The sequence below is a fragment of the Aplidium turbinatum genome, chromosome 4, assembly GCF_918807975.1.
Source record: "Aplidium turbinatum chromosome 4, kaAplTurb1.1, whole genome shotgun sequence".
In the NCBI taxonomy this organism is placed as follows: Eukaryota; Metazoa; Chordata; class Ascidiacea; order Aplousobranchia; family Polyclinidae; genus Aplidium; species Aplidium turbinatum.
Window position 1 is genome coordinate 15,381,348 of NC_137475.1, and position 27,592 is coordinate 15,408,939.

The 27,592-nt window shown below is 38.8% G+C and overlaps 1 protein-coding gene across 1 annotated transcript in view; it reads left to right on the plus strand.

The window, feature by feature from the left end:
• Positions 1-27,592, plus strand: part of LOC145768217 (dynein axonemal heavy chain 5-like) — a 131,708-nt gene that overhangs the window by 79,535 nt on the left and 24,581 nt on the right. Inside the window, exons 54-73 of the mRNA XM_082579705.1 lie at positions 768-908; positions 1,348-1,441; positions 1,794-1,942; positions 2,800-2,954; positions 3,413-3,566; positions 3,992-4,156; positions 4,443-4,631; positions 6,824-6,980; positions 7,335-7,492; positions 8,042-8,164; positions 8,378-8,473; positions 9,429-9,548; positions 9,881-10,048; positions 16,410-16,547; positions 16,808-16,924; positions 17,652-17,792; positions 21,957-22,016; positions 22,921-23,055; positions 26,395-26,550; positions 27,182-27,364. Of these exons, the coding sequence (XP_082435831.1) occupies positions 768-908; positions 1,348-1,441; positions 1,794-1,942; positions 2,800-2,954; positions 3,413-3,566; positions 3,992-4,156; positions 4,443-4,631; positions 6,824-6,980; positions 7,335-7,492; positions 8,042-8,164; positions 8,378-8,473; positions 9,429-9,548; positions 9,881-10,048; positions 16,410-16,547; positions 16,808-16,924; positions 17,652-17,792; positions 21,957-22,016; positions 22,921-23,055; positions 26,395-26,550; positions 27,182-27,364 (2,799 nt within the window). The remainder of the gene's footprint in view (positions 1-767; positions 909-1,347; positions 1,442-1,793; positions 1,943-2,799; positions 2,955-3,412; positions 3,567-3,991; positions 4,157-4,442; positions 4,632-6,823; positions 6,981-7,334; positions 7,493-8,041; positions 8,165-8,377; positions 8,474-9,428; positions 9,549-9,880; positions 10,049-16,409; positions 16,548-16,807; positions 16,925-17,651; positions 17,793-21,956; positions 22,017-22,920; positions 23,056-26,394; positions 26,551-27,181; positions 27,365-27,592) is intronic.

Here is a 27,592-nt window from a genome sequence, read left to right on the forward strand (position 1 = left end):
AACCTTGGCACTATCACAATAATTGTAATTAATGATTAAATAGTGAATAAGGCATCCTATACATCATTCATGCAATAGCCTATAAATTTGATGAGTTAATAAAAAAAAGTTATTTCTTAACAATGTTAAAAAGTAATCCATCTGTTAATTGTACTTGTATAAATTTTGCATGAAATCTAAAAGATTACTTGTAAGACTTTTAACTTTCTCTATGGTCAATACTAAATTATAAATCATGTATTTCCTAGTTGAATAGGATTAATAGATCATGATTAAAAAAAAAGAAATTCCCAAACTTTTCCAAACATGCCAAAAAGGGCTCCAGAAGTTCGGCATATGCAAAGTCTGGAAATTGATTTTGAAATGCTATTTAGACCCATTTGGGTTGATCTAAATGCATTTTAGACCTCAGAATTGGATTCCTTGACCCCAAAAATAGGGGGATACATATATTTACACTTCAAAATGTCACTAACACATCATATATTAACAAAAAGACTTGCTGGACCACCTCGCTCGGGCATAAAATCGCCACCTAGTGGTGAAATTTTCCAACGGCTAAATCTCGAGAACCCCTCAACAAATTTCAAAAATTGTTTTTTTACTGTTCATCATTTTTCACACTGATTAGCATATATAAAAAAGAGAAATTTTTGGGTACCCTGTATTTTCTCTTAAAATTATAATGAAATGACCCGTATATATGACGCAACGCTTCTTCAAAAAATGCTCTCGAACCAATAATAATCATCACTTCTCTTTCCTAGGGGATGCTGCAAACCACCAACGAATCGACTGAATCTGTGCTGGGTTTGATGATGTTATGGAAGCACGAATGCAGCAGAGTGATTGCTGACCGATTTGTGGGGGAACAAGATTGCGAGTGGTTCAACAAAGCAATGAAGCAGGTAAGTAACAAATTTTGACTTTAACGTTAATGCGTCGTTGCTGGATGTTAGATTGCATCTATTTATAATTTTTAAACGTGTAATTTCGTGGTACAAGTTAAGCTACAGTTACTTTAGGGTATCTAACAATGTTTTAAAAACTAAAACAAAGTTGCGTGGCTTACTGTAATTTGCCGTGGCAAACTACAGAGCATTAGATTATTGGTTGAGATTTCCGATGACAGAATTGTCTATTTAATTTGTGCAGTGGTTGACCACTAAGCCTACATCTCCAGATTAAGTTGTTTTATCAATAGAAACAAAAGTTTTGAGACCGTTTGGCGAAAACACTTTAGGCTACTGTATAATGATCAGCGCTTATTGCATATGGGCAGGATTAGTGGCACAACTAATGTTGTAATGACAGAGACGATCGTTAATCATGAATCATAATTTACAGGTTGTCTTGGAACAGATGGGTGCTGAGCAAAGCAGTTACGTAACAGGCGAACCTTATTTCGTTGATTTCCTGAGAGATGCACCTGAAGCAACAGGTGATAAACTTGTGATTAAATAAATGTGTAAAGGATTCCACTGACATTCCAACGGACGCAGCTCTGTGATGTTCCAATTGTTTTTATTCAGTCAATGATAGTATATCAATAATATACATATCGTGATATTTCAATGTAATGCAACTCAACAAAAGTTCTATTGATTTACAATAATTGTTGACTGATGATTTGTTGTTGATTTATCGTTGTGTAAAAATAAAGATTATGATTTCACAATAGAAACATGCCATTACACAAAGACTGATACTGGCTAGATTAAGAATTCCTAGAAGCTCTTCTTGGGAGACAACTTTTGTCAGGTTGTCATACCAACTATAATAACGTCACGCAGGTGAAGAAGAGGACGACGCGGCATTGGAAGCTCCAAAAGTCTACGAAGCAATCCAAAACTTCGAACAGTTGAGCGAACGACTGCAGTTCCAGCAGTCTATGTACAACGAAGCTATCAGGGGTGCTTCAATGGATCTCGTTTTCTTCAAAGTGAGTGAACTTTCAAAGCACAGGTTTTCAACATTACATTGGGGTCTCGCACGAGTTGGAAACAATGACGAGCTGGATGACTTCATTAAAGTTATTTTTTTATGAAAACATTGAACATTAGTTAACTCTTAAGTGATTATTTAAGGGGATTTCTTCGCCCTCCACCAATTTGTGAGGCATATTTGAAACCCCCTGCTTACCACAATTTGAATATAGATGTTCCCGAAAAGCCTACCTTTCCTACTTCCCATAATGACATTCTTGAACCAACAGTTAATCAAAATGACAGTTGTTAAGACGAAAAGGAAATTTAAGGATTAATTTTCAATTGGAAATAACCTAAACTGCCAAATCCCCAATAGCTTAAATCCCGTAAAATCCCCAATCCCGCAATGCATAAAATCTCTTTTTCAAATCCTTTAAATCTCTAATTCGCAATCCTGATCATCTTGTCTTTGATAAACTGTTGTAGTGCTTCCTCATTAGAGGGATGGCGTGAGGAGACCATGGAATGAAGCAAATACAAATTAATTACATTAGGGTAAACTAATTGTCGGAAGATTTCAATAGACCATACCCTTAAGAAGGGCGTAGGCATTTCTCTCATAATCATGAGAGAAATCAAGAGCTATAGTCAAAGGGGCGCCAGCACTCCGCAATAGACTGTCAAACTAATTGTCAGAAACAATCATTGAAACCTGGAGTTGTTATTGTTAACTGTGATGAACATAAATATCAAAGTCGCGCTTCCATTTGTTGACAGTGACTAATTGATTTGATACTTTTAATTGTGTTCTCATGTAGTCAAAACTAGGTTGTTCCTACTAACGACAAAGGCTAATATTTCCTCCTTGCAGGATGCCATGGTTCATCTTGTCAAGATATCCCGAATATTGAACACAGCCCGTGGCAACGCGCTATTGGTTGGTGTCGGTGGGAGTGGCAAGCAATCTCTCACTAAACTGGCATCATTTATTGCTGGTTACAAAACTTTCCAGATAACTCTTTCCAGGTACGAAAGTGAAAGACGGTTATTCAAATATTCTAAATGAAAAAAAACTTTTGCTTGTTGGCAGAGTGACCAGGTGGTGTTTCACTGCTTGACTGACCAAGTCTCGAAAGGTTGTGAGTTCGATTCCTAACAGGAGCACATGGGTGTGTCATAACAAGAGGCTTAATGACTATTTTTAAATCTGACACGAAAATTGGCTTCTTTGTCTTTACGTTCATGACATCATCACGAAAAGCCATGTGACTCTGCTTGATAAAACCATGGTGGAAACTCTAACCGTAATTTGGTTACTAACTATTTACCATTATCACAGCTGTAACTGAGGATCCTACAGACAATCTGCATTTGCTAATTAGTAATCCACTAATCCCAACTATGGGATAACACTACTTAACCAGCAACTTCATGAAACAATAAGCCAAACTGCAAAACTTTCCTTTATCGTCTTTCTACTTTAGGTCGTACGGAGTAAATAACTTGATGGACGACTTAAAGCTCTTGTACAGGACAGCTGGCCAAGATGGTGATGGCATCACGTTTATCTTCACTGACAACGACATCAAGAATGAAGCTTTTCTTGAGTATTTAAACAACGTTCTTGCATCCGGAGAGGTTTGAAAGAGCTTTCACAAAACAGAAATACTATCAACTTTGTAGACATAAAACGTAGTGCAATGTTAATGCATCCTAAACTAATTAAGTAGCAAAACCGTGTGCCGACATCAACTAATTGAGCTTACAACTCCCATGCTCCTGCTTTGCCGTTGCTGACATCATAAAATTGTCAGCTACATGCTGTGTGTGGCCGAGTAGTTAAAGAGCATCTGGTGGGCACTGTAAAGATAAATGGTTTGACACGTAGCCTACCACAAAGAGTGGACTGTTGTGTCTTCAATAACATGTTTCTAGGTGAAAAAGATGGGTTTCCTTGCCTACTCTCACCACAGTTTACCAAAGCAGGTGGTCACAGTGGTGACTTCACATATCTTGGGATTTTACATAAGCAGTAGCCTGTATTGGAATCTGTTTCCTTTCAGGTTTCAAATTTGTTCGCACGGGATGAGATTGATGAGATGACGCAAAACCTTGTTCCTGTGATGAAGAAAGAGCACCCCCGACGTCCACCAACAAACGAAAACCTTTATGAGTATTTTCTTTCGAGAGCTAAAAGCAACCTCCATGTTGTCCTGTGCTTTTCTCCTGTAAGTGGAAAACATAGCGTTGAAAATAAATCACTAAGTGTTAGCCTATCAAGAAACGAACCATAGCACGACGCTTACAGGTTTCAAAGTAAAATTTGAATTATATCTGAATCCACTAAAAGACGTTTTTATGTAGTCTATGCTCAGTTCAACTCATCATTGCTGGTTAACTATATTAACTACAAGAATGAAAATGTGAACACTATTCGCTGCCACGACTCTTGACACCATTGACACATAATTTGTCAGGTAAATTATTTCAATTTAACAAACTTTGTTGCATTAGGTTGGAGAAAAATTTCGCTCACGTTCCATGAAGTTTCCTGGTCTCATTTCCGGGTGTACAATAGACTGGTTCTCACGGTGGCCACGTGATGCGTTGGTGTCTGTTGCGCGACACTTCATATCAAACTTTCCAATCAAATGCACAGACAAAGAAAAGCGAAGTCTGTTTGGCGTCATGGGCTCTTTTCAGGTGAGACATGCATTATTCTGTGATAAAGGAAAAAAAAGAAATTATGTGATAACAATAAGATGCCCAAATAAATAAGGTGGTTTGTTTCCAATCATACGATTCTGGTTTGATACCAGCTAAGTTGGGTGATGAAAAATGCCGATAACTTGTACACAGGGTGTATAGATATAGTGGATGTGGTTTCTGACGAAGCGGTGGCCGAAGTGGAGAAACTGGCCACTGTATGCTACTCTCATTAATTATTCAAGGTCTACAGTAACTCTTGGAAGTGTCTGCAGCAATTTCTTCCTTGAAAAACCGTCGTGCTGCTGGCCCTGATAACGTCAACAACGAACTCTTCAAATTCTCCAAAGACATAACTTTTGGTTTAATATCACAGATTATTAATGAATCTCTCAAACAACACAAACCAGTAGACACCATCGGCGAAGGCATACTAATTGCTATACCAAAACCCAAGAAACCAAAAGGACCACCAGTTAATCTTCGACCCATTGTGCTCCTCAATAGCATCAGAAAAATCCTCTCCATCATCATTTTGCATCGGATTAGAGACAAAATTGACAGCTTCACTGGACCCTTCCAAACCGGTTTCAAACGTGGCAGAAGCTGTGCTGACATTGTCTGGGCACAACGTATGCTCGTTTTAGTGGTAATGGCCAGAAATGGGACTTCCACAAAATGGGAATAGATATGTCCAAAGTCTTTGACACCATCAAACGCAAAAAAGTCCTTCAAATTTTAGACCAAGCTGGTTGTGATGAAGATGAACTGCGACTAACCCGCACCCTGCTAGCTGGCACGAAACTGTATGTGCGCATTAACAACGAAATGTCCGCAAACTTTGAGACAACCATCGGTTCCCCTCAAGGAGACAGCCTCTCCCCAATACTCTTCACCTGCTACCTATCTGCAGCATTGAGCTCAATGCGAGAGCAGTCCTCCAGACCAAACCCCCATATATCTGACACATGCATGCCTTTGGAAATGGAGTATGCAGACGATGTTGAGTTTCTGGATGAGGAAAGACAGCCACTTGATATGCTACAATCTATTGCTACAAAGAACCTGAAAAACTACAATCTTTTCATGAATGAGACTAAAACTGAATTCACCCACATATTTCTTGCAGACACTAGTGAAACTGATGCTGATAGCCTACCGATTCGAGGAAACGAAAAATGGCGTACACACAAACTTTTGGGATCATCATTGTGCAGCACTGCCGATGTCAAATCTCGCTGCAATTTAGGCAATGTCGCTTTCAGATCACACTGGAAACTATGGAGCAAGAGATCGAGAATCCCATTACAGTTGCGACTAAGATTGTACAACGCGTACTGCATCTCAATTATGATCTACAACTGTAATAGCTGGTCTGTTCCCAAAGCAAGTCTTGAAAGATTGGATGCCTGTCATCAAAGACATTTGCGTGTCATAACTGGTCATACTTGGCCAAACAATCTTATCTCGAACAAAAACCTCTACAAAATATGCAACAGTGAACCATTGTCTTGCAAGATCTCCACCATAAGATGGAACATGTTTGGACACATTCTGAGACTTCACCAGGACTCACCTCCCCAGAAAGCCCTTGAATTTGCGATAATTGGCAGCAAAAAGTACCAAGGCCGAATCGGACGTCACCGTACCAACGTATTACAACTGCTGAGATCTGACATCAGAAAAGCTGGCCTGGGATCCCTGCTCAGCACACCACATCTCCATCGATTGCAAAACATCGCAAAGGACAAAACAGAATGGAGATCCTATCAACCTTGTTGAAAGACTGGTCGAAGCCAGCGGATGCCAAACGATTTGGCTACACTGGCGGCAGAGACAGTTACAATAATAATACAGTAACTCTATTAATACATTGAGAGCCATATAACGTACTCAAATTACCAAACATGGAATTACCTTTTTGTATATACAATACAGTCTAGCGGTGGACTACACAAACATTGATTTGATTTGCCGCAATGCAGTTTGAGTTTGTCTGTTACCGAGTAGGTTTAATTCACATAATCATTAATCAACCAATTAACTTTACTACAGTGGGCACAAACCTTATAGTTTCCAACAAGTCAACACTTACCATGGAACACCTTATCAGTAGCTACAATAATTTATTCTACACAAAGACCGATTTACCTTTCCGGTAATGCAGTTTGAACTTGATTTGATTTTAGGATTTGGTTGCCGAGACCTGCACTGAATACTTTGAACGGTACCGACGTCAGACTTATGTCACCCCCAAGTCATACTTGTCCTTCCTGGAGAGCTATAAGGTTGTTTACAACGAAAAGCTGGCATTTATTGGCAATTTGAATGAAAGGATGACCACCGGTGGGCAGCAGTATTTTTTTTTTCATTTTGAACGCAGTCAGTTTTCTTTTATTTTTTGTGAATACATCAATGCGGTATTTTTTGTAGCCTATCTGGTTTTACCACTTGATAAAGTTAGTGTAGTTGTGAAGAACGAAAAACGCGGGAAATAAAACTGGTTAGGGTTTTCAACATCTTGCCAACTAGCCTGTAGTAACCAGAAGAGCATAAAAGTCGTGGACTAAATAAAATGAAATTAAACTGACCATTCGAAAGTTTATAGATTTCAATAATAACATCTTTATTTCACGTTAAAAACTGAAGTACAAAGCAAAATTGTGGTGAATTTTTATTTATTTTTAATTTTCTTTGCAGGTCTTAACAAGCTTATAGAAGCCACCCAGTCGGTCAACATTCTATCCAAGCAACTCGTGGAAAAGGAAAAAGTCCTCGCCGTAGCTTCGAAAAAAGCGGATGAGGTGCTGGTAGAAGTCACCGCATCGGCGCAAGCTGCTGAAAAAGTCAAAAGCAAGGTGATAGATTAATTAGTGCTCGCGAGGAAAGTGAACTCTATGCTTTAATTTTGCATCAACAATGTTGCACCAGGACAATTGTATGAAGAGCACGCAGATAACTTGGTTGAATTGTTTGACAACATGTGCCTCTTCTATAAATGGCTTTGCTCTTTTACTCAAGCATTCAATTATGCTTTAGTTGTGACTTAATCACGTGTATGAAATCTTTTTAGTCGCGTCAAAACACTTTTTATCTAACATTGTACCTATACTCCGACGCATTCAATTCGGTTATGCAAGTGTATATTTGTACAACAGAGTCGTTGTTATGCTGTAATATTATTTCCACGTAATACTTTGCTCCTGTGGAAGATGCGTTTTTCATTGAATCGTTGATAAAAATCATCGTAGTACCTTATCTTTTTTGTTGTTTAGCAATTCCAAGTCGATAAATAAACAATGCCTAAGCAAAATAAAATATGTTTAATTCCTCTTGCTGTTCTCTGTTACCATGTAACCTATAAAAACCTCTTATGTACAAGAAAGAAAACCTTTATGACCTTTCAGGTCCAAAAAGTAAAGGACAAGGCACAAGGTGTGGCTGATGTCATAAAGGCTGATAAAGCGGTGGCTGAGACTAAACTGGAAGCGGCGAAACCAGCTCTAGCAAAGGCAGAAGCTGCCCTGCAGGTTAGTGATGTAAACTAAAGGTTGGTTCAAGTCAGTTTTGTTATTGATGAGATCTGGTTGTGATGATGCACAAAAAAAACATACACAATGATAACTCAAAGTCAAACTAAGTAGTTCAAACGCAATATGTCTTACTTTCATGACACACAGTGATAACTTAGTAGCCTACATACATGTCATTTAAAATAATCATTATTTTTTCAATATTTTAAGACCATCAAGCCAGCTGATATTGCGACGGTTCGTAAGCTGGGGAAGCCTCCTCATTTAATAATGAGAATCATGGATTGCGTCATCCTACTGATGAGGGTAAGAACTACATGAAATCGTTTTATTGGGGTAGCTTATTAAATGCACAATGAACATGTTGTTGTGCTTCTGTTTTCTTCATTCCTGGTTGGTCAAAACTTCTGATTGATGTTGCCGAATCGAAACCTATTGAGAGCATGTACGTTAGCAAGACACTTCATGATATTCTTGAAATGGACATGAAGATTGACTTCTTTGTTCACATGTTTGGGTCTCACGATAAAGTGTCAAAGAGTGATAGGGAATCGAACACCACATGTTGTGGTTCAGAGTCTATATAGAGTCTCGCTTGGAGCCTGTTTCACAAGAATAAAGGCAAATAAATAAATCTCACAATGAATTGAAGGTGAATAAAGTTTATTGTGTTGTATGCATGCTTTCAAGAATCCTGTTAAATATCTTGTCATTGCACCCATCTGAGCGTCGTGACTGGCTCTCACAGCTCTGCTACGCAGTCTACTTTACTTTGTGAACCAACACCACAACTGGTAGATTGCATGCATTTTGTGCTGTAGTAAGCTAATATTTGCAGGCCTGAAAGTTTGAACTTGATTATCTTCACAACAGACTAAGACCAATGGTTTTTACATGCAAGTTCAAGTTCGGTTTCATTTATTATAGACCACTATCTTTTTTGTTATGTCACTAGACAACTGATCGTATTTTTCATTTTGTCATTGTCCTGCGTTAATAGTACGTCATTCTCTTATTTGTTTTATCAGTGATGAATTGTGTAAGTCTGACACTTTTGCGACGATAAGTTGAGGTTTTTCTTTCATGTTTGGAATTGCTGGTTTATGAGTGATACTTTTTAGGCTATCATACGTTTCAGACATACACCAAGGATATTCTAATAAGTCGGATTTACATTTGTCACAACTTTCTGCCATTCCACAATCCAGTTTCACAGAATACTTTTACAAATTCCGATCAGTAAACCCTCTTGTTTTCTTAGCGACGCATTAACAAAGTAGAGAGTGACCCAGACAGACCATGCATAAAACCGTCTTGGAATGAAGCGCAGAAGCTCATGAACGACACAAAGTTTTTAACCATGCTGCTGGAGTTTAGCAAGGTGCTTTATTAAGTTGAAGACTAATCCGTGCTCTAATTCTTTAAGTTTTTGAAAGTCTTATTTAACTTTTGGTTTGTCTTTTTTTTTTGGTGTTGAGCAGGGACCCGAATTCAATCAACTTTTATTACATGTCAAATTTGATGTCTTTTAGTTTCAGTGTTTTGCAAAACCTAGTTTAATCATATTTTGTTGATTTGTTTAGGAGCAAAATGTAAAGTTTTTCACACTAGTCCGGAAAATTTATGTCAATGGCTACTGGATGGAATGGTAGATTAAAAACTATTTTATTTAAAAATTACTAAATCTGCAAACCTTTTTTTGTTTGAATTTAGGATTCCATAACTGGAGAGATGGTTGATCTCCTGGAACCTTACTTGAACCAAGATGATTACAATTATGATTCTGCTAAGAAGGTTTGCGGCAACGTAGCTGGACTGTTATCGTGGACGGAAGCAATGGCATATTTCTATGGAATCAACAAAGAAGTTCTGCCCCTCAAGGTATGCTTTGGTGTACTGCATTACTGCATTGATTTATACGTTATAGATAACTGCAATCTTACAATTAAATGTAAAATATGTTGAGTTTGACACAAATTTCTTGCCGTAACTTATTTTTTATCACGCTATCATTAGTCTATCTGACTTAGATTTTGAGAAATTAATGTCAACGTATCAAAATTTATCTCAATGTTCTTGGAATAAGAAATGAATGCTAAGAAAAGTTATAGATTTTTGATTCAAGATTTTATTTTTATTGAGTGATTTAATTTTTTTTTGTTATACAATGTACTTTAGGTAGGTGGAGAAACTTTACTATCAAAATATTGTGATAGCCTGTTTTATACAACAGTAGCAGCACAGAAGTTGATTGATCGGTCTATTGAAAGTGACACAGCATGCCAAAGAATCATACACTTCATCTTCTTACAAGTAAATTACAACAGGAAAATGAAAAGTGCCTACGACGGTTTTTGATTTGTTGAGCCAGCTTCATAACAAATATAACAAAAGCGCAAAGAGATAACAACGCAGACATTATACTCATCAGCACATCAACTAGACTGGGTCGGCAACCTTTTTTGCTCTGCGGACCGGTTTCAAAATGAAATTTTTTCGCGGACCGGTCTTTAAAAAAATCTAATGTTCAACAATGAAAATTTATTGCAGCTCATATACTGTAAGGTCATTATTTAATGTGGGCCTTGGGCTTGTTTTGCCTCAACGAGACGATCCCACCTAGGAAATATAGAACTCAACGACACCCGCAATGTTTCTCTCACGTCCAATCTGTTTCGCGGTTTCGTCTTTGTTGCTGCCATTACAGAAAATCCAGACTCGCATAAATAGGATGTCGGAAATGGCAGCAAGGTTTTTAATGCTTTTATGGCAAGGTCAGGGTATTCCGGCAAGACTTTCATCCAAAACGTTGGTAGAGTCGTTGTATGAAAAATAACTTTCAAGCTACCGTCATTAGCAATATCCAGGAGCTGGTCCTGTTGTCGAACAGGTAAGGTCGATTCACCAGGTTTGAAAATAAATGGATTACGGATTCAATCCTTTGCACTTCGATGGTCTTTAGCGCTTGGAAAATAGCGCTTGAATTCCATTAAAAGAGTACGCAAGTGTCTGCTCACAAGTTCGGAGAACTCTTGCTCAGGCTCACTGTCTTTCAAAGTCTCTGCTAATGTTTGAAACATGTCAAAAACCCCTTTGTTTACGCGCTGCTCCCACAATTTTAGTTTTTCTGTAAACGCAGCCACTTTATCTGCCAACTTGAATACAGTTGTCATTTTGCCCTGAAGTGAAAGATTTAGTTCATTGAGCAGATTGAATATGTCACACAAGTAGGCAAGTTTGAGAACCCATTTTTCATCAATAAATTTGCTAGCAAGATCTGAATTTTTCTCCAAAAGAAACCTTTGCAGTGGCTCACTTAGTTCAAAAACTCTGTTCAGTGATTTTCCTCTGGTGAGCCACCTTACTTCTGTGTACAACAGAAGGCATTTGTGCTCGGCATCCATGTCCTCACATATCTGCTCAAACAGCCGAGTGTTCAGTGCATGCGCTTTTATAAGGTTGATCATTTTTACTACATCATTGAATACACTATGAAGCTCGGATGATATTTTTCGGCTAGCCAGCATTTCTCTGTGAATGAAACAATGAGTGGCCTCGCACTCTGGTGCGACCTCCTTAATTCGAGCAGTCAAACCAGACAGACGACCAATCATGGCTGCAGCCCCATCCGTACACAGACCGACACAAAAAGACCAGTTTAGCTTCCCTATGAAATATTCATTCAGAGCCTTCCACAGTTCGGAGGCTGTGGTTTTTTTTGGCAAATACAAAGCACATAACATGTCCTCATGAACATCCTCTTCATAAAGATATCGAACAAAAACTAGCAGCACAGCTTTGTTTTCGATATCAGTAGATTCATCACACTGAATCGCAAACCATGGTGACTTCACCAACCGCTCTAACAGTTGAGCTTCAATGTCTATCGCCATGTCCTCAATACGTCTCGCAACAGTGCGCGCAGAAAGCGAAACCTGCGCTATCTTTTTAGCTGCCGATTCTCCTAAAACTTCACGGCAAATATCACTACACACTGGTAAAATCAATTCTTCTCCGATAGTAAATGGTTTATTAGTCTTAGCGATGCGGTGAGACACCAAGTACGATGCTCTTAGAGCATTTGGCTTTGTTGATAAACCTGTCCTTAGTAATCGTTTTTCAGCTTCGTGATCACTTTTTCTTCTTTCAAAAAAGTCCAAAGGTTTACCTTTTAGTTCGGGATGTTTTGTGTGCAAGTGCCGAATTAGTTTTGAGGGCTTCATAGCGTCGTTTGATAACTTGCTGTTACAAATTAGACAGAGCGGATAAGATGTTTCGGAATCACAAGTTGAAATGAATCCGTACTTTACATAGGACGACTTATAATGGCGAATGAAAGAAGCCTTCCTTTTTTTTGAGGTTGTAGATGTAGACCCCTCGTTTGCGACATCAGATTTTTCAAATACTGTTGGCCCACGGCCATTTCCAAAAAAAACTCAACATAGATGTTTGTTTTGTACTCATTTTTCTCGGATAAATCTGTAATATTTTACCAATTAAGTTTCAGTAACAATTTCTTAGGTCCATCTAATTTACTGAGTGTCGGAATGAGGGTTAATTCACCGTACTACAACCAAAAACCAAATCCAAACCCTAACCCCAACCCTTACTTAATTCTAACCCTAATTCCGAAAAATCGGATATTTCCATATTTTCCTTTCCGACGTCAAGTGTCGGAATTATGGGAATGTTACGGTCTACGGAAACCTAACACTAATCATAACGTTCACCATAAACCTAAATCTAATCCTCAGTCCCCACCCTAAGCTTACCCATAACTTCCTGATAAATTAGCTTTTATTCTAAATATTCCGATACTCCGACGCTCTTTAAATTAGTTGGACCCCAATTTCTGTAGCAGCTGCTTTGTTAAGTGTTATGCTGGTATTACAGTCTAGTCCTACCATAGTTTGACTTTATGAACTTTTAATCAATAGTCAAACTGCTACTCCCAAAAACTTCTGCACTCTATCTTCTAATTTCACACTCACAAATGAATGGTCAACGTAAAAGTTAAGTCACTCTTTTTGAAAATGAATCGCACAGTAACTGTTGCAAAATGGCACCTAGAGAAAAGTTACTATGACGTAATAACAGCATTGCTGCCTCGCCAGTCTCAACAAGCTCAAGAAAATGCACGTGGTAGAGGTTAGCAAGTTTAATGAAGAAAGGACGCCTCTACATGTGTATTGATTAAAAAGATTAATTTGAATTTTTATCAGTTAATCTTAGACCACTATAATAATTCTGAACGTTCACTTAATTTGTAAAAGTATATGAACTCTTCGCGGACCGGCTATGAACTCCTCGCGGACCGGCAGCGGTCCGCGGACCGGTGATTGCCGACCCCTGACTAGACGTTGTCTATGGACGTTACTATTTTATGTAGCCTACAGCAGTTTCCTTTCAGTTTGCGCTTTTTAAGTTCACAGACTTTACCGCAATCCTTCTCTCTGATTGCATATTTCTTTGATAATTTGAATAAATTTAGAAATCATCAGACCAACTTTGATTATTTTGAATCGATAAACAACATATCGCACAGTTTGCAGTTGCAAATAGAATTTTAGTGGTCTTGTGGTAGGCCTATAACTGGATACCTCAGTTTCGTTGATATCCAAGAGAAAACATCTTTCCACTAGTTTTGCATAACATAACATTGGTACAATAAATCTTCTTCTTTCGTATGAAAGGTTGGTTTTTGGACTACGTTTCATTGAGATCAAATGTCCGGGCATTCTTCGAGCAGCCACTTAATTGTAGAGTCCTCCAGCGTTGACAGGCCAACTGCCCTTGGAGGAGTAAACGTCGGGCAGTGGTAGAGGATGTGGTCTGCTTTCTGTTCCTCTGCACCACAGTTGCATGCCGCAGACGTTGATAGGCCCCATTTGTGCATCAAGGATGCGAAGCGCCCAACACCCGTGCGGAGGCGATTCAGCCGTACTCAGGCAGGTCGGTTGAGCTCGTTTCCTCGTGGCATGGGCCCAGCGTCGGGACAAAAGTGTGGAGTCTGGAGGTGTTGTGTGTCCACTCCTCTTGCCAGGTATTGGTGATGGTAATCCAGGATGATGAGGCACTGGTGTTGTACTCCAGCAAGGATTGTGCTTGAGCAACAAAGGGGTTTCTCGATTTGAGGCGTTTCTTTATTACCGATCTGGTGATGTAGCTGTGGAGCGCGTGGTGTGGCTCCAGTGACCGGCGAGCCAGGGAGAGTGTGGCAGCTCTGCACAGGAACTGGTAAAAACTCAGTAGGTGTAGGTTTCAGGCATCCCGATACAATACGCAAGTCGTCGTTGATGGGTTTGTCGAGCAAGTGAGTATGAGCACTACGACACCATAACAGGGGCGCAGTACTCCGCGGTGGAATGGACAAGAGCCAGGGTTGTGGTGCGCAGAGTTGTTGCTGTCGCACCCCAGCTCGTACCTGCCAGTCGACGAATAAGGGCAACGCGTGATGTTACTTTCTTACGGAGTGATTCCAAGTGGTGTCGGTACGTGAGAGTCCTGTCCAAACTAACACCGAGATAGACTGGTGTGGGGTTAAAGGGCAGGATGTTTCCATCGATGTTGATGGTCAGCTCACGCTTTGCTTCCTTAGATTTACTGAGCTTGAGTCTCCACTTGTGGAGGTAGTCTGACATCTTAGCCATATCTTGAGTTAGGGTCCTCTTCAGTGGAGACCATTCCGAAGCGTTATGTACCATAGCCAGGTCGTCTGCATAGGCATACAGCTTAGATGTTGTTGGTGGAAGGTCATGGATGTAAACATTCAAGAGGAGTGGAGCTAAGACGGATCCCTGAGAAACACCGTTCTTGGGGCGTCTTGACCTGCTTCTTCGTCCGCGTCCGGTGGTGAGGGTGAAACTACGGTTGTAGACAAGCTCCATAATCATTCTGACCATGTGCCGGTCGGGAAGAAGGTGAAGAAGTTTACAGGCAAGGCCGCGGTGCCACACTGTGTCATGTGCTGCAGTGAGATCAATGAAACAACGGCACAACTGCACCAGCCTTTTTCTTTTACTCAAAACAATCCTCTATGTCTTGGCTCATGCCAGTGACCTGTTCTACAGTTGATCGGCCACGGCGAAAACCTGCTTGCTCTGGTGGTAAGAGTGGGTCGATGATTGGATCGACTCGGGTGTGGATGAGCCGTTCGAGGATTTTATAGGGTATGCATAGGAGTGAGATAGGACGGTAGCTCCTAGAGTCATCCAGGGGCTTGTTGGGTTTTGGTATGGCTATGACGTCAACTCGTCTCCAGGTTTTGGGTATTTTTAGGTGGTGCAGGCAGGAGGATAGGAAAGCGTGCAACCAAGATGTCAGTGCTTTGCCAGCGTGGAGGATGAACCCTGGGCATATATGGTCTGGGCCCGGTGCTTTGCCTGGCTTTAGGAGGTTTAGAGCATGCTGGAATTCTTCGAGAGTAAAGTCTCGGGATATCTTTTGCTCATGTAGTGTTGGAATCTCCCACAGTTCAGACACTTCCTTAGCCACTTGGCGAGCCGTGCTTTTATCCCCTAAGTGGTATACCCCATTATTCACAAGTTGCGATGCAATGGAGTTGGCTGTAATGGGGCGTTCTCCAAGCGGTTTTCTGGACCTGCCAATTAGCCTGTTAATCGTGGACCATGCTTTACGGCTTGAGTGGGTGAAGTCGATGTTTTGGACAGTCTCTTCCCATCGCTCTCGTCTGTTGTTATCAAGCCTTGTGATTCGTTTGCTGGCCGCTAAGTCTGATGCGTTGCCAGTGGAGGCTTGTGTGGTGCGAAAGAGTGTTTCACATTCTTTATCCCAGCACGGTATGTAGCATTTTCTGCAACCACGAGGAATGCACTTTTTTGCAGCGTAGATGGTTGGGTCGCAGAAGTTCTGGTAGGCTTTGTCCGCGTTAGTAGCGTCTGGGGGAGGAAGCTCTTTAGCGAACTGGTTGGTAATTGTGCCGTAGCGCGTCCAGTCAGCTTTGCGAAAGTTCCATCGCTTTACGGGCTTGCTCGTTATTGGTGTTGCATGACGAGTGGAGGTTATAAGAGAGGGTTGGTGTTGTGACCGTGGGAAATTTCCTAGCACTTGTCTGTCAGGGAGTTGGCAGTTATTATTGGTTCACGCAAATGCTAGTGAAATCGGTAGAATAAATAATGAGCAGTAACTGTAGGCTACCTATTTTACAACTGTACAAGCATTGTTCTTCAATAAGGTCACAATGGCCCTGAAGTTCAATTTTGCAATGTTTTTTCTCATGCAGGCGAACTTGGTTGTGCAAGAGCGCCGTCTAGGGGCTGCAATGTCAGATCTTGCGGAAGCTCAAAAAGTTCTTGATGAAAAACAAGCAGAACTAGACGCAGTGCAAGCCACGTACGACTCTGCTATGAAACACAAGCAGGTTTGGCAAGCGTTATTATGAAACTTTCAATGTTCCAAATTGAGCCAAAGCTAATGATAAAAAAGTCGAATATAAACGTATTCGTGATGAAATCATGGTGGATGTAGAATTGCAGATGGTAGTTATGTGCTCGAGTATCAATTGTTCACTGCTTGCAAAGTGCCGTTTCTTAGTATACAGTAATAAAAAATATATCATACAATCTTGTAGTTTAACATTCCTCCCTGGTGGTCTATTTAACTCAATACGTTTTCAATCAGGATCTAATTGATGATGCAGAAGCTTGCAAGCAAAAGATGACAACTGCAAAGGAACTGATTGGGGGATTGGGAGGAGAAAAGATAAGATGGACAGAGGCCAGTAGAAGATTCCAACAGGTGAACAGTGTCTACATTGTGGCTATTTAAACAGCAAGATTTCTGGAAGTTTGTGCAATTAGAACAAATTTAAGGCTTTTAGAATAAGATAAAGATACTTTAACTGAGTTAGGCTATACCATATTTTTTTTGTCATTAACGTGTCGTTGACAGAAAAGAGAGTACCAGAATCCAAATTAACGGGAAATGGTAGCATAAACAAACAGTGCTTAAAGCATGTATGTAATTTTCATGTATGTTTTTTTGATGATGTAAAATGCATTTCTACAGATTGCACGACTAAAAAACTCAAGATGTAATTTTAACGCATCTTATAAGAAAATACGTGAGACTTGCATCATAGTTAAAATTCTGGTTGCATGTTCATTTGTTCATGTAGTTTATTAGCGAACGGTGTTTGATTTTTTGTTTGAGTTTCTGGGTTCGAAAGTCTATGCTTCTACTACCTTAGATCGTCGATGTTTGGTTGATTGTTGTTGATAGACACAAGCATGTCCCATCAATTATTTTCAAGTGTATGTTCTCAAATCAAACTGAATTTCAACATAGGCTAAGCTCAAAACTAGCATTCATTTTAAGAATAGAATACACACCGAAATATAACAGATACTGCAGCTAATTTATAGAGTCGTGTTAATGCTACGCGACCTTGAGAAACGTTATCGAGATAGTTATTGAGAAACTAAGAATTCTGAATACAAACTTCACTGGTTCTTGCATTTTCCAGGAGATTATTCATTTGGTGGGAGATGTTCTTCTTTGTTGCGGGTTCCTTTCTTACTCCGGACCATTCAAGCAGGAGTTCAGAAGCCTCCTCATCGACAGTTGGAAGAAGGAGATGAGAAGCAGTCAGATTCCCTTCAATGAGGTCATTTGATCAGTTTTTCTGATTGCTACAGGAATCACTTAACCTTTGGTTTGTGACTAGAATGAAAGCAACAGTTGGCTTCTCCGTTTTGTAGAAATTATTTCAACTAGAAAATTAAAAAAAATAACCTCGCGATAAGTCATACAAAAAATTTCGATTAAAGTTTCATTTTGTTTAGTAAAAAAAGTGACTTGATTTCGAAAGGTATTTTTGAAATTGTTTTCCACACTTAGGCTAGTAATCTTCAACAGAAAAATATAACACTTTATTCAAATCCGTTATACTCTACTGACACTAAAACAAAAAATCATAGTTTTAGGCCTACTTGACTAAGTTGCTTCGCTGAAACAAACTGTGGTTTGCATCTGACGCCATCAGAAGTCAAATGTTGTTGCATTGCATCTTTCAAATGCTTTATTATTCTGTTTTTGCCAAACCAAAGCAAAACGTCATTGGATGCAACTGACACAACCGTTATGATTTTATTTATTAAACTACAGTTTTCAAGTATTTCTTCTCATGACTAAATTGTGACTAGATTTTTAATCTGTGGTAATACCCATCTACGAGATCTTGTATTCACAAGATCTCATAAGAAATACTTGTGCTTAACTTTCTCGGCGTTTGACAGCATTATGATTTGTTTTGGAGAGTTCTTGCACCCGAGAATAATCATTGTAGAAACATCATTCATTTCACATTTACACTAGTGTGCTTTATTTGGGTCAAATTGCGCTCAATGAAGTAGTTGTTTTATTCGATTGTAAGCCCCGGTTTTACATTTATGAATCATACTTGCTGCTTGGATTTAAGGATAGCTTACAATCGAGTAAGTTCAACAAGCTTAAGTACCGACCACTACGTATTAGTCATCTTCAAATTAGTATTCTCCATACTATTAATCTTTTTTCCCGCGCTTTTTGGAATCCGCAGTAAGTTGTTTGTTCTCCAGGTCTAAATGTAAAAGTTGAACTCAACGACAAAATAGGCTTAAAGACATCCCATTTTGAGGAAAATTCAGTAGAAATTTTGTTTATGGTCATTTTGATACCAAGATGAAGAGAATCAGTCAGGGATATCTATAACTACGGGATTGGAAACTCTATCCAGTGCTATACATCAGTAGGGTCATCACCCCAGTCAGCAAAGGTTCGTGGGGCCCACTTGGGCTGCATATGGGTTACCCACATTGTACTGCGTGGGCCCCAGTACCTATGTGTCCACGGTTTGCAGAAATGTCCCAAGTGGGCAGCCCACCTACGTCTAATGGGTGGGCAGCCTACCATGAAACCATTATTAAAATGTAAACCGCCGTCGCATTGTATCGTTGTATATATTCAATTTTTATGATTATTGCACTTTAATATAGCATAATGGACCGGTGCAAACGTATATTTTATAATTTTTCATCATGGTGGGTAGCCCACTTCATGCCCACAGAAAGTTTATTTCAAGAAATGAAAATAAATTCCCAGATACATTTTCATGATATGATAACATTATTAAGATAAATTCAATAAAAGATGTCGGGAATCGGTTGTAACGAAAAAAATATGAAGTAGGCCGCGCACTTGGGGCCTAATCGGAAACATCAGATAAACTCACCTTAAGCCCACAAGCCCACGAATGCCCATGGAAATCCCACGTGGGCCCCACGAACCCTTGCTGACTGGGACATTACTACGACTACACAAAGATTAACAAAATAAAATACCGACTAACAGATATTATACAAAATTCGATTTTACAATAATAATACAAAATGTACACTCACATTAAAACTTAATTGATTATAAAAGTACATTTACGCTGCTAGAAAAAAAACAATGAATCCAAAAAATGAATGAATGCAACGAGTCCAAAAACCGCCTACTGTTGTTCTTTAGCATTTTGCGTACTGCAAATTGGATCAGAAGTAAATGAGGAGTGTTCAGCAATGAGTGAAATATGCTCTTGTATCATCAACTTGTTCACAGACCAATCCAGTACGAAACCAATCCGTTTACGATGTCATCAGAACTTAAACCAATAGTCATTCTGGAATTTTTTTAAGCAGCAAACAAAATACAACATGACTGCACTAATGGAATACAAACAAATCAACAAACCAGGCAAGCGTAGACCTTTCAATTTACAGCAGGTGAATTGATTGTTACACTTTTGGTTGTTTGTTTAGCCTACTACTTGCTGCCCTTTGAGGTCAATTTATGTGATTATTTATCAAAGCAGCGCACAAAGAAAAGTGACCCTACTGGTGTATAAAATGGTTTTCAGTTCCACATAGTTTCCAATCCCGTAGTTATAGATATCCCTGGAATCAGTGAAAAATTCGACAAAAAAACGCAATTCAAAGAAGCTTGTATTTAGGCAAGCTATGCGTGTGTTTACTTTGAAGTTTTCTACATGTTCGCGCCAGCAAAGAAAAAGTAAATTGAAGTGACACATATTGACAATTAAGATTGGACATCCGGCATTCTTATCTGCGTCTTGATTACGTCAATTTTGTGGAAGGGCACGAGTAAAGTCATCATTATCAATTTAACCGTCATGTTTTAAAATCAGTGTCGGTGTAAAGATCATTGAAAGCACAGTAGCATCATTTGACAATGTTAAGCTCTTCGTGAGGTGAGATGTTAAGCTTTAGCTGCATGTTTACAGTTTATCATTAAAGGTTCATTGTTGAGTGATCAACACAGTAGCAATGTCATGGTAACGGCATGGTCAGGGCCGTTGACAGGATTTCTCGAGCCCGGTACCAATTTATTTTCGGGCCCCCTTCATCGACAATGTTATGAACATAAAGGTTGTGTACAAACTTTTATTGATGTCGTTTAAGCATGGTCATTTAACAAATCTTGCGCAATCTAAAAATTTCTTGAACCGCAAAACTTACTATCTACATCTAGCGCAAGGGTTCCCAACCTGGAGGCCATGGCCCCCTAGTGGGCCATGAGCCTTTTTCAAGGGGGCCATAGAAAAATTTGAAAAATAATAATTTTTTTAATTTATCATCTCTAAGTCCACTCCAACACTATGTAACAAAAGAAATAAATTAAAATTAAATAAAAATACTAGTACTTTGCCCAAATCTTCATGAAATGGTCTTTAATTCCCGATTGTTTCAAAAATAATAATATAAGATTTTTATGTAAAGTTGACCACATTTTGGGAAAAACTAAGCAAATCGTACCCTAAGCTTATTGAAATTGTCATGCCATTGCTGTTGCCTTTCCCATTAACATATCGTTGTGAATGGGGGTTTTCAACAATGTTACTTCTGAAGACAAAGCAGCGCAGTGTCTTGGATATTCAATATGACATGCGGCTTGCTCTTTCCACCACTAAACCAGCAATTAAGACATTCTCAGAGCAAAAACAAGCTCAACCTTGACATTAACTGCATATGTAGGCCTACAGTAATAACTAATTAATGTACTATCATGTTTATTGTGTGTTGTATTTATATCATTTTATCATTCTAACTACCGGTTACTGTATAAACTAGTTTTTTAATTAAAATGACGTTTCTTAATTTTTCAAAAGGTTGAAAAAATATGGGGAGTCATTGATTTTTCAAAGGGGGTCACGGTGTAAAAAACGTTGGGAACCCTTGATCTAGTGGTTGCTTTTTTGAACTTTTATTCACATGGCGCTAGAGTATGACTTCCCGATTCCATTGATCCATTGATTCCATCCGGCCCCTTTAAATATTCCGCGTCCGAGTGTAAAAGTACCACCTAGACCCCCCTGTCAACGCCCCTGGGCATGGCATCAATGTCATGTAACAATGTCGTTGTATTGTTAAGTCAAAGTGACCAATCTAATGACTGCCATGAAATATGGTCTTGTTACTGAACACTACAAACAGTTTACCACCTTCTATTTTCATAAATTTCGCTAGCATAGCATCCTCAGCATGATCATGTCAAGAGCCTGTTTTGCTGGGTTGGTTCACAAAAAGAAAAGTCTTATCTGCATGAAATAAATGGAAAACGTATTTCTGCAATTTTTTTTTTATTATATAACTTGTAATCATCAAAATCCTTATTATAACTCATCACACAGGACCAACTCAGTACTAACTTCGATTACAATATAGAATCAACACAGTAACGTGGTAGCCTATTAACGGCCTTAATAACAAAGTTATTATGACATCTTTAGAGTCTCGATGTGACTTCAATGCTTGTAGACAACAACACTATCAACGAATGGAACCTGCAGGTAAGTGGACGATCTCAGATGCAAAGGATATGATATTTTCGGTTGATTGTGTTCATTGTAGCAAGGTTGTCATTGCGTCAAGTGGCTATCTTTGTAAATTGTTTACAAAATTAAAAACACAAAAATTTAATGTACATTTAGATTTGTCTTTTTGCACAAGTATTTTTGCTTATCGTTTACTTATTATTTAGTGACATCACGCAACAGGTTCTTAAAAATGACACTTTTGTTCATCTGATGTGAGCCACTGCAGTGGCTTACGTAGCGAGAGTTAAAAAAGTTGCACTCGTCACTAAGAAAACCAGTTTCTCACAGAAATTAATGCCGATTGTGGCGACGTAGTCATTTTAATTGTCTTACGTTGTTAGCTGAGCTACGTAGCCCTATCTCGAATGATTTTAGGGCTGTCTTTCTGCAATTGTAACCTTCGCCGAAGGAAAAGGGGCATTCCCTAGCTAATCAACGACCAATGGCTTGCTGAGTTAGCGTTCATAGTTGTTATCACCACACATCTTCTAATGCCAAATTACACTAGACAACAAAATCAAGAAAGATTGAAAACCACGGGTTCAGGGAGTACTACTACCCGGGCTCAAGATGATTTTAGGAACCCATAACCTTGACAGGTGGCCCAAGAAGTTGAAAAAATACTGCATATTTTTCTGTAGTGCATTAAATCATTTTTATTTTGGAAAAAAACGCTTGCTTTTTGGGTGCAAAAACTTGTTCAGGTTTAAATGCCTTTGTTTTTATTGTGTCTTGACTTGTGAGCTAAAGCTTGTCATTGGGCCCAAACTTGCCTTTTAACGGACAACGCACATCGCATACGACATGATTATCTTCCATTGTCTGATCACAATTTGTAGACTAATGAAATTTTAAGTACGTGCCTTGCTCATTGCAGGGGTTGCCTAGCGACGGTTTGTCAGTGCAAAATGGCATAATCGTCACAAAGGCCGGCCGCTATCCCCTGCTTATTGACCCCCAGACGCAGGGCAAAGCTTGGATAAAGAATCGCGAAAAAACGAATGAGTTGCAAGTAACTTCAAGATTTGTCATCATCACTAGCATTACTTACATAGCCGTACGAGACCAAACCATTTTGGGGGGGCAGAACGTAAATTAACCCAAATCTGCACGCTTTTATAGAAATTGCCAAAATATAATGTATGCGGTGCAAGATAACAGTGAAAAATTAACATAACAAGATCACTAGCGGATCTTCTGGAGCATTTGTTTTAGTTGTAATTACTTCCTGATCATTTGACCAGTGCCGGTCTTAGGGTATTTTGGGCCCTGTGCGGAATGTGCTTTGCGGGCCCCAATGACAATGATCCAATTCAATAGCGTAGCTAAGTATTTTGAAAGAGGAGGGGGGTTTGACGGCTGGCGGGCAAAGCCTGACGGCGTGTTTGCCGACGGCGACACCCAACGGTGTGGGGTCTGGGGGGCCTCCCCCAGAAAATTTTGAAAAATTACTTTGAATTTGGTGCATTCTGAGCGCATGTTCAATAAAAATTTGGGTATGAATATTAACTGTAAAATGGTGCTGTCCGGTGGCATAGCAAAAGGATAAGATCATGTTTTCTCTGGCATTTTTTGGAAATAAAGCTGAGCCTCCATGTTTTCTTGTTGCTAATTTCTAAAGCCGCAATTGACTTCAAGGATAACGGTACTTGCTTGTGAATCGAATTTTTTCCATTGGAAATGACAAAAATTACTGCATTTCCTGAGTAAATTGCGGGCCCCCTAATTTGCGGGCCCTGTGCGATCGCACGGCTTGCACACCCCAAAGACCGGCACTGATTTGACACACAATTTTCAATAGAATTATTACTTTCTGCTTCCTGGCTTAAATCCATAACTATTGGTTCTTTGTTTATAATCTCGGCAGATAATTCTTCCTCATGCAAATCATGATCTAGGCCTACTATTTCTACATTTCTGGCAGATGTCAAATTTACAATTGATACATGAATGGCTTCAGTATTTTCCATATCCTTATTAGTGTTTGCTTCATTAGCAACCTCGGCAATTGTTGACTCTTCATCTGCTCTAAAGCTTGTGTCACTGCTGGAAACATTCCGAGATCTTGTTGTACCGATACTGAAGGTTAACTGCCGTTGCTTTGGATCTTCATTGACTTTTATAAATTTAATGTTACTGTCCTTACTGTGTATCCTCTTCAGGTGTTCTTTTTTGTAATCAGAGTAAAACCTTTATTTGCACACTGTATTCTACCTTTGTACGATATTTTTCTAGAATCCATTGCTTATCTTAAAAATAACTTATCTGTGTTAAAACACCTCATTGAGTATGCATTCAAGTGCTTTAATTAATTCTCCATTGTATAATATTTATGCCAATGAGGTAATATCAAAATTAAGATAGGCATACACATTACACAATACACATCCAGATATAATGTTTTAGGTATGTTGCTCTCATAGTCAAATTTCTGCAGTATTGCAGGCGCTTGCTAACTGCTGACATCAGAACCAAGGGCTATACATCTGCAGTAAACTATAGTACGGTACACATAACCAATGCATGCCATCGTGCAGCAGTAACTGTTGAATGCTTGAGCTAAAAACTAAAAAAATATGCTTTCTACATCATCACAAGAAACACTTTCTATGCATGCAACTTGCCAATTATTTTTTTGCAACCAGAAAAAGCAGGTCAAGGTAATGCAAACAACTGGATCTGTCTCCACAGAACAGAAGTCAAGATATTAATTTAAAAAAGTGGAGCTGACATGTTTCACACAAGATCTTGCGAAGCAAATATTTTGCCAACTTGCATGGCAGGTTTTGAGTTTGGAAAGCTTTGAAATAAATGAATATATTATGATTGGTTTGAGATTATATATTTCAGCAGTAGCATTTTAAATGTTGGTGAAATTAACATGACACAGTTGCATAAACAAACTAAATATATTTTTTTTTTTGGGGCGCAGCTGCATCATTTTAATTTGGGTAGTTTTATAAAAGTAACCAAACAAAGCTAAACAACACCACAACATTTACATTACATTTAACAGGTATAACATTTTTTTGTTAAATGTTGTGGTGTTGCTTAGCTATGTCCGTTTTACTCTAACCTCTCCACCCGAATTGTTTTATAAAAGTATTCACCAGATTTATATAAATTCATATTTTGTAGTTGCCCAAATCAAGATGATGCATTTATGGATATTATGAAAAAAATTAAAGACTTCGTAAATTTTGATGCCGAGGCAACTGCATCATGCCAATTTGGGAAGTTTTATAAATAGACTATGATCAGATACCGTAATTTCATATTTTTTTGTTGCCCAAATCTAAACGATACAGTTATGTAGGCCTAAATAGGAAAAATTAATGAATTTGTACATTTTGGGGAAACTGCCTCACGCTAATTTGGGCAGTTGCATAAACAGACTAATCAGTTTCATCAGATAATTTCATGTTTTCAGCTGCCCAAATCAACACGATGCATTTGTGAAAATAAAAAAAAATAGCTGTAGCCTATAGCAAATTTTGCGTTTTGATTTGGGCAGTTTCACAAAAGTACCGGTATTAGAGACATATTTTGGTGGCTGCCCAAATTGGCATGATGCAGTTGGTTAAATGCATTTCGTACTACAGTTTGATCACCATGCAATACAATACATCAATACAGGTGTGCCAAATGAAAATTTTGCGGCACATTTCTTGTGCAAATAAGAGGCTGTACTTAGTTTGATGGATAAAAGATATTAATTTATAGTTTTTCTTAATTCATGCAATTTTGTAGCTTTTCATATTGCAATTTTTGCCCTAATAATTGCAAGATTTTGCCCGAATTCACGACGTTTTGAAACAACAGGAGGGGCAGCTGCCCCCCTGCCCCCTGGCTCGTACGGCTATGATTACTTATCTGCTCTGCAGTCATCGGTTGAAACTTGATGATCAAGCATTACGAGAAGACCATTTTCCCGATAGTTCAAAGTAGGCCTACAACCAATTCTGAGAATAAAACAAGACCAAGTGACGGTGGTTCAATTCTTGGTGTGTGTTTGAGCAACAGACTTTAAGAAAAACTTTCCGTTACCGACGCCTAATCGAAGGAGTAATTTACTGGCGACGTCACCTTGCTACAGACGGGATAGGCCTATTTGTTGACGGGGTCTTCAGTAGTTCAAGGCCTCTCTATTAGTATGCGAAGTTGTTAAAGTGTAAGACCGATACAGTTGCTTAATGCTTATACGTTATATTTAATGAACATGAATGAGTGCTGTTAAATTTTTTGTTAAGGAAGCTTACAGCATATATAAGAATATTTTTAATAATGATTTGCAATAGTCACAGTCTTATACAATATACATGGTAGTATTCAAAAGCTTGTGTTTATTGAGGTAACCACTCTCAACCATAAGTATTTTCGCACTCATCTTGAAGATGCTTTATCTCTTGGTCGCCCTCTGATGGTAGAAGACATCGGCGAGGAAATAGATCCCGTTCTGGACAATGTCTTGGAGAAGAACTTTATCAAATCTGGCTCTTCGTTCAAAGTAGGATAAAGATATGTTTATATTAATACACAGAGTTTCTCAGCAGGGTGATGAAGTCAACTTTAGGGGAACTGTGAAATGCCATGGCCACCTGGAGATGGAAATGCTAACAAAAACATTGCATTAGTAGGCCTTAGTCTGCTCTAATGTACACCATTACTATACTTTATTAAAACAGTGCCTACTTTAGTAGGTGAATCAGAGAAATCAAGAGCGCAGGCCTACCAGGAAGAATAACTTACTCCATTTTTGTTCTGAGAGTAGCGTGCGTTATGCAAAAGCGTTGTCAAATCTTCTGTAAATTTCTAAACAAACAGCTATTCTTATAGATAAGCCTTGCGAACGTACACGCTAATATTGACTAGAGGCCGATGCAATTTTGATTTTGAACTCTGTGCTAAATATACTTCATATCTCTTTGAAATGATAGTTTTGAGAATCTAAATAGCGAAGGTGTGACCGAAAAATAACAAATCTTTCTATGTTTGCAGTGTTACCAACTTATTTGAGCGATTCTGACTGTTTTCACGCGAAGCCTCCAGTCAAATTTGGAGCTCGTACTGTATGTCGACATGTATTTAATATACTTTGTTTCTTTTAAAATGTATTACTGAGTGCTCTGTAATCACAGGTCAAACTTGGCGATAAAGAAGTTGATGTTATGGAGGGTTTCACTATGTTTCTCAGCACCAAGTTGGCTAACCCAGCCTACACCCCAGAGGTTAGCGCCCGAACATCCATTGTGGACTTCACTGTGACAATGAGGGGGCTAGAAGATCAATTGCTTGCCAGGGTTATTGTGATGGAAAAACAGGTATAGAAAGTAAAAAGTACCGTATATGTAATGTGGATCTTAAAGTAAAGAAATTTTAGTAGCAGCTCATACAGTTATAATGCTTAAAAAGCTTTTAAAACTTACAGAAACTTGCAAACCTGATCAAGTAGTTGCTGTCGATAAAAAAACTGTATCGATTAGCTTGCTTTAGACAGATTAGTTTAAAAGATAGTTTTTGAAATAAATTGCATTTTTTAAAGTAAGCGA